Below are 8,012 nucleotides of genomic sequence, written 5' to 3'. Positions count from 1 at the left end.
GGAATATATACAGTAGCGATTCGTCACAACTTTAACCATCCGGAACCATAACCGCCAAAACTTTAACGAACTAGAACTAACTAGAACTTTAAAAGTCTAGAATCATAACCGTTGGAACTGTTATCACTAAAACTAGAACCAACTAGAAGTTTAACCACCAGAATTGTTATCATCGGAAGTGGAACCAACTAGAACTTTAATCACTGGAACTAAGTCTGCCACAATTGTTATCGTTGGTAGTGGAATCAACTAAAAATTTAACCACCCAGAACTGAAACTACCGGAACTGTTGTCGCAAAAAATGGAACCAACTGGAATGTTAACCACCCAAAATTGTAATCATCGGATTTGTTATCATCGGAACTAGATCCACCAGAAAATATAAGTGTCAATGAAGTAAAATAAGGAAACAATCACCAACCGTGAATCAAAGTAGCAATTAAGGCCACTGCCCAACACTCCACCTCCTATATGCAAAAAAAGAAGCAAAAGAAAAAACAAGGAAAAAGAAAAAAGGAGAAGAAATGAAAGGGAGTGGAGGATTTGATCGAGTTAATCAAAAAGAAGAGAGAAGTGGGGGAAAGGGAGAAGGGAAGGAAAAAACGGAGAAGAAAGGGAGAGAGTGGGAAGAAAAGGAAAAAAGAGAAGAACCCAAAACCAACCCCAAGATGGAGACTCTCTCAGAGAAGAGAGTGATGAAACCTTTAGAAACCCAGAAATGGAGACTCTCTCAGAGAAGAGAGAGAGAGAGGGGGGGAACTTCTCTCTCCCCCTATGTGACATGGAGAAAGAAAGAGAGATGTTGGAAGGGTTAGGATCCATCATATGGATGGTCGAACCATGCTAGATGGTTGGGCGAAATTTCATAAATTTCCTAATCCTTTTAGGAATCAAATTCCCTATGTTTTGAAAAACTGCATTTTTCAAGATCGGTCTTGCACTGAATCGGACCAAATTTGAAACCAATCAAAGAGGGAGATTTATACCTAATATGGATATCACAAACGCAGATCCCAATGTGGAAGTTCACGCCCAAATTAGTCCTAAAACTAGCCTCCACTAAAAAATGGCGCAGTGGATAAGTGGAGTTGATTCAGCAATACAATTTTCAGCAAAACTGCAACCCAACTGCTTGGATCGAACTAGGTAAGTTGAGCATGATATCCCCTGAATTTTTCTTGCAAAAATTAGAGGAAAAACTTATCTATATCTGTCATAGATAGCTGAGGTCGAACTGGGAAAAAACTAGGAGACAAAAGGGTGCAGAGAAAACCAAAAACTACAAAAATATGAAGTTGTCTTGGATTGTTCCACCCCCTCTTTTATAATATCTTATGGAGCTATCTCCTACTCTAATTAGGAGATAATCTAGATCTAAATCATATCTGGACTCAAATATGAGATATACCTTATCTTCTTATAAGATTTGGTGCTCCATACCCAGATTCACCCCATGTTACATGACAACTTAATTAATCATATTAATTATGGACCATAGGCCCATTAGCTATAAGGCTCACGACCCAAGGGTGTTGCATGGCCAACCTAGGTCTGATTTGTATGGCGTAGGACCCCACAATAACCTTACATAATTCCACATGAATTCGGTCCAACCTCTATGAAAAGGCTTGGCCGAATTCACTGCTAAGCGTAGTGAACCCCTGAGCATATCACTATGGGCTTAATATGGGCCCAATATTTACACTTAAATGATAATTGAATTCACTCATCCTATGAAGACCCAAGGATAATGGATTTAAGAAAGATAAAGCCCATTAAGTGATCAACCCTTAGTGGTCTCTTAGACTTAACCTCTCGGCCCATGATGATCAAATATTGCCTGACAGGGAAGGACCTCTCCCCTGGTTGCAAGGTACAATGTCACACTCTCTACTCGAATGGAACTCGGGAATTAAAACATTTTTTTAAACATTTTTTATAAAACATTTATATATATCAAACACAATTGAAATCCATTGTCGGCAGATTAGGCTTCCATCATAGAGATTGTGAGCCATGTCATTCATTTTGTCCAACAAAGAGGTCGATCCTATCACTATGATCACTTACTCAAGTGAATTCTCAGACTGCCCCAACATACTCAGGTTTTGACCCTCAATGGATATCACTGATTGTTATATCAAAGACAGTCCAATCCAACACCTAGTGCAGTACCATAATCAAGTCTAGGGGTTATGGTCTAGGTTCAGTGTTTCAACCAAACACACACTGTATGTGCTTTACGTCTAACACGAACAGTTGAAACAAGTTGCTCCAACTTCTTTGGTAGCACACCAATCTTAGTCTTGGTAGGATAAACTCTCCGAGTCTATCCAACAACTGAGAACACTATAAACTAACATGAGTCTTACCAATTTAAGGGGTAATTTCACAGAAACATACCAATATCAATATGAAACAGTTATGTACTTTTATTTATTTACAATAAATGTGTATGTATATCAAATTGATTGGAGCTAAGGGCATACACTATCTAACAAGAGAGACAAAGACTCTTCGAATTCCTATTGATATGACAAGGAGAAAGAGAAAGAGGGAGAAAGAGAGAGACTCTTCAACTCCTTTCTCGATAAGGCTTGTCTGAGACCGATTAAATGTCTTTCATCTTCCCCCTTTGAGTGGGTAAATAATCTTTCACCACTTGATTATTATTGATAAAATCCAGTACCCACTTGATATGCATATAATTACAAACCTAAATAAAAAACTAGGAAGTTTAAAAAAAAAAAATGGGAAGGAAGTGACCTGTGGGGTTTGTCACCATGCAACTAAACTCATTTTACTCTCTAATATGTGTCCTATTTTGAATTCACCCACCTATCTATCCCTGTAATGTATGGCTCTTTACCTTTTCTGAACTGATAGCTTGCAATGCATTACATGGAAAGACAAAAGACATCTCAGTCTGCAATAGTCATATTGAACTTTTTTTGCCGGATTTGAATCCTAATTGTAGATTATAGTGTTAGATATTCTCTTGCTATAGATGGCGCTGTAGAATTACACAGAGCAGTATTTGGGGGAAAATACAACGGTTACCGGAGTCATTAAAGTTTCCCTTATGTATTTGCCGAAAACAATGTTTGGCTTCTCCAGTAACCATTAGATTTTTCGCCTGAGTTGCCAAACTCTGCTGAGAAACCTCTACCCCAGTGCTCTTTGGAGAAATTAGAATTAAAAAGTTCTTCTAAGAAGATGCCAAAAAGGGTATTTTAAAATTTTTCAAAAATATATTAGTTACGTGATGTCACATATAAAGATTTTTGACCAATTAAAACTCACCCATGAATTTTGATAATTAACACCTGATGTGCTATCACATTTATGAATCTGTTTATTGGTCAGTTGTTTTTCAGATATCATATATTTTCGATATCATAGTCAAATCCGATAGATAATTGTCAAAAAACTTAAAGATATTTTAAGACAATATGTAAACAATAAGGGTAAATTTACTCAATAAAAATGTATTATAACTATATTAATTGTAATATTTTTTTGATTGTGATTATTTCAGTCTTAAACTTAATATTATTAATATATTTATAAAATTTATAACAATTTTCCTTAACGTATTAAAGCCCATTTATATCTTTCAAACCTATAATATATCGTATTTATATCCAAACTTGATAAGCCTGTATCCTTGCTATTCATGCCATAGACACAGCTTTCTCCTTTTGAATATTGTATGATCAAATTCAAATGTTCGATCAGTATCTTTCTCTTGTTTGTGAAAAAGATTGACGGGTTGATTGATCTGGTCTTTCCACGTCTGCTCTCAAAATAACGCAAGAATCGTCACGAACAACCACAGATCAATATACCGCCATAACCGTCTAATGTTCAGTGACAGACGTCGCTTTCTGAGAAAATTAAATCACCCTCAGTGGGCCCCAAGCCCTGTACCCGCCAGCGCGGCGCCACAATATCCGAATCTTCACTCGTCCTTTTTCACAAATCACCACGTGTCCACCCGATAGATCTCACATGCAGAGATCAGCAGCTTATCCAAACCCCACCTTCGCTGCGTGTATTGAACCAACCAGCTCCCTCCACGTCACCAAATCAACGTCACGCCTCAAAAAGCTGCTCATCAACTTGCCTGTGCTGAGTTGTTGCCACGACATACGCTTTACACGTGTCGATCTTCTTTAGCGTTTCCTTCGGTCACAGCACGTGTCATCTAACCCTCCTTGTCAGATGAGACGTCACATCAGATATCAAAATCTTAAACCGCGCTCTTCCTACACGTGGAGCACAAGGAGATAGTCAGCGTGGCATTATCAAACCACAAAAGCCCGTGAAGTGTCCCAGAAGTAAAGTGAGACGCACGTCAACATCTTCGTCTCGGCCACGAGTCCACATCGGAAGCACTACGCGCCAGAATGTCAGGAGCTTACAGTTGTTAAGCTCGCAAAATCGAACACGTGTCAAGCTAATGTGGTTCGAGAATCTGCCGTCCAATCGAAGCACGTGGCATTTCGAATGCATGCAGGAGCAGGCGTGCCGCGTGCGTCATTGCCGCTAAATTTAGCGGCACTTAATTTTAGCGTTAATGGATTAACCCGGGTTAGTTTCTCCGCTAAATCTTGTGGACCTTCTTACGTGGCAGTTAACTACCCGTTTTTATTCTAAAAATTATACCACGAGGCTAAACTTCCGACGTTCCTAGCGGTATTAGAGTCCTAGTACCTCCCGTCCTCCTTCCCTTTCTCTTTGGAAAATCTGAAGCTACAGGGAAGAAGAAACTCGGAGAGAGGGGTCTGCTGCGCGCAGGATAATTACATCCAAGATTTCAGAGATCATGGAGCCATAGCTGGAAATCTAGAGAGGTCGTTAATGGTGAGCGGTTGTGGGATGGTGGAGGTGGAAGAGAACGAGGTGGAGCTGACTTTGGGGTTATCGATCGGTAGATGTTTCAGAAGATCAGAGGAAAAGGTAACTTCTCCTTGTCTGGTAGAAGTGAAATATGGGGAAGCCGAAGGGAGTATTAGAGAGAAGGAGAGGAGTCTGAGTGGATCTGGTTTGTCGTCAACGGTGGATGGAGGTGGAGGTGAAGGAGAAGGTAAGGTAAGGAGCTGTGGAGGGGATGATATACTGTATCCACAGAAGAGGCGGGAGATTCATGCGCTGAGACGACAAGAAGCGAGGAAGAAGAGAGAAGAGAAGCAGCAGAAGAAGGGGATCTGTAAAGGGAGGCAGGAAAGTTGTGTGAATGGGAACGTTCCGATGAGGATCGGTTCTTTGGATGTGAAGATGTGGGTGGAGGGGCAGGAGATTCAGTCTAGAGTTCGGGATCGAGAAGGAATGGAAAATGCAGGAACTGGATTCGAACGTACTTGTAAGAAATACAAATCTGAGAGTACCGAATCTGATAACCAGCAAGCGGAAGAGCAGACATTGAAACAGAATCAGAACCACAACCAGAATCCCTCTGCTTTTGCTTCGCCTCCATTTCCTGTTGTGCCGATGCAATATCCTTTCCCTCATCTGCAGTATGTGCCTTTTACTAATGGATTCACCTTCCCTTACGTGATGCCTTGCTGGGCTCCGCCTATTGCAGCCGTTGGTAATGACAAGAATGTGATTCAGCCGGTGGCCTGTCGAGCTTTCCATTCTTTTCAGGTGCCGACGAATCAAAATGCAAATAAACCGCCCCCAATTTGTGATTCAGAGCATGACGGAAGCAAGAGTGGTGTAGCTAATGGGACACACTCCTCTCTTTACTCCAGTGGATCGGCTGGGAGCAGCTCGTCTGCGGTTTCCGACTACCAAAGCACTTCCCTACAAGGTAAGCTTTAGTTCCCTCTGTTTATTTGTTATTTGTGCTTCTTTGAAACGCTTGATTCCTTCTTTCTTCGTTTCTTAACTGAAGTGGCCAGTGGATTATCTTAATAATGCCGTAATATTTTGTTGTTTGCTCTCTGTAATCTGCTGAGTTGCTGAGATTAATGAACCAAGTCAAGATGTTGATTATATACTTCGTTTAATGAATGTATCAACTGAAAACAGAGATTTTATTAAATCGTATTAATGGTTGTCGCACTTGGGGTGTAAATCAAATCTTTGAATACAAGTCAAACTCTTTGGATATCAAAACAAAATAAACACTTTTAACTCCTCGATGTTGAAAAGTTCACCAACCGACTGTTCATCTACAACACAAAATCATATCAAAATGGGTAGTTGCAGGATCATGCCATTAAAGAGAAGAATGTAGGGTTGCAAAACAATCTAGCTAGTAAGGCAGTGATTGTGTGGGTGGATAATTAAGGACATGTTTGGATCAATTCTCATTTGAAATTCTAAAATGGACAGGTAAAAATAGGCGAAAAAATATTGCTATGAACCACACACTTTTTCCTGAAAATGAATTTCTGTTACTGACAAGAGTCTTATGTTGCTCATTTTTTATTCTTCAGAAAAAAACCGCAGTCTGGTCTCTGTTCATGTTTATAGTCCGCCGGTAAACATAAATGGTGGTAGTTTCTTCAAGGGCATAATTATTTTTTATGTTATATAATCTATGACAAGAATTTTATAATCAAACGCTCTAATACTATTCATTCTTATATAGAATAACGAGCAAGAATTGAAAAAAAAAAAAAAAAAAAAAAAAAAAAAAGAATGAGGCATACAAATTGGTGAAAAAGAGAATATATTTTTCCAACCGAAAGGTTTTGGGTTGATCAAGACAAATTGGTCTTTCCTGAAACGTCAACATTAATCGGTCATTATATCGATAAACCCATAAAAAGTTTTAAAAGTGGTTCTTATAATTTGTTTACAATGTAAATGCTTGCATCAACCTCTTGATTACAGTATTGATGAGAAATTAGTTGTGGCAATTGCAGGAGGGAACAGCAGTGGCACGAGAAGCCATTCGAGTCATTCTCTATCAGAGCAGCCTAGAGCACAAGTTACAGTTGTGGGCAAACAACAAGGACAATCTGAACAAAGAATTTCCTCTCCTCCTGTGGGGTTAATCCAAGCTGTGGACCAACCAACCCATCATATTACGAAGGTGGTTTCCTCAAATGCAGCCCCACCCAGCCCCAAGAAACCTGAGGAAGAACCCATCTCAGGAAAAGAGCCCCTTCCCACTAACAAACCCATTTCAACTTCTGCTAACCCACCTCCTCCTCATCCATTGAAGGAAGCAAGGGTCGATGTCAAGAGGCCCCCCAAGCTTCCCCAGCCTCCTCAAGCCTCACCCATGCCGCACATGCCCTGTGTGTCCACGACAGGGAATGGCCCAAATGGAAAAACCATTACTGGGTTCTTGTACAGATACACAAAAACTGAAGTTAGTATCATCTGTGTATGTCATGGAACTTCATTTTCACCAGTCGAGTTTGTGAAGCATGCAGGGGGAATGGATGTCTCCCACCCCTTGAGGCACATAATTGTGGTTCCCCCTTCTGTCTAGTAATCAGATAGCTGAAGTATTACGGTTTGGTTTTTCTCTTTTTCAGCTTCTTGATCTTGTACCATTTTATTGGGGACTGGTTGTTAGAGAAAGGGAAGAGAGAGCTTGTCTTACTTTGGTGTTGTCACTAAACTTGGAGTCAATGAGTGCTTTGTATAGTAAAAATGTTAAATGATCTCATCCATGCAAATGCTGGAGGAGTTATTTTTTTCCTCTGTTTACACTAACAATTTGTAACCTTGGATCAGATGTTCTTGGGAATTACATGCAAATCTGTCGTCTTATACTCTTTGGTTCTGGGGTCAGGAAAGAACTAATAATTTAGAAGGATACTGAGTTTCTACTCATAGCTGGAGATGGAAGAAAAATAAAATCGAGTGGAGACAGTGTACAGGCTTGGCACAGAGCCCATTGCCACGGAGCACGGAGCACAGACCAGTGTACAGGCTTGGCACCCATAATTTGACATATATCTTATGCTTCCAGAATTTAAATTGTAGACTCAACCTTAAATGGGTGCCGACCGGAAATATGGTTGTACAGAAAGCCTTCACAATCT

At 40.0% G+C, this 8,012-nt stretch overlaps 1 protein-coding gene across 1 annotated transcript; it reads left to right on the top strand.

The window, feature by feature from the left end:
* The first annotated feature begins 4,665 nt into the window (after positions 1–4,665).
* LOC148865329 (uncharacterized) lies at positions 4,666–7,737 on the top strand. The gene is made up of 2 exons (XM_088981703.1): positions 4,666–5,815; positions 6,879–7,737. The coding sequence occupies exons 1-2, from the start codon at positions 4,864–4,866 to the stop codon at positions 7,451–7,453; spliced, it is 1,527 nt and encodes a 508-aa protein (XP_088837829.1). The 5' UTR covers positions 4,666–4,863; the 3' UTR covers positions 7,454–7,737.
* Positions 7,738–8,012: the final 275 nt, after the last annotated feature.

Source organism: Nelumbo lutea, chromosome 3, assembly GCF_056320005.1.
Source record: "Nelumbo lutea isolate HS-2025 chromosome 3, American lotus-T2T, whole genome shotgun sequence".
In the NCBI taxonomy this organism is placed as follows: Eukaryota; Viridiplantae; Streptophyta; class Magnoliopsida; order Proteales; family Nelumbonaceae; genus Nelumbo; species Nelumbo lutea.
This window is presented reverse-complemented; position numbering and strand designations above follow the sequence as displayed.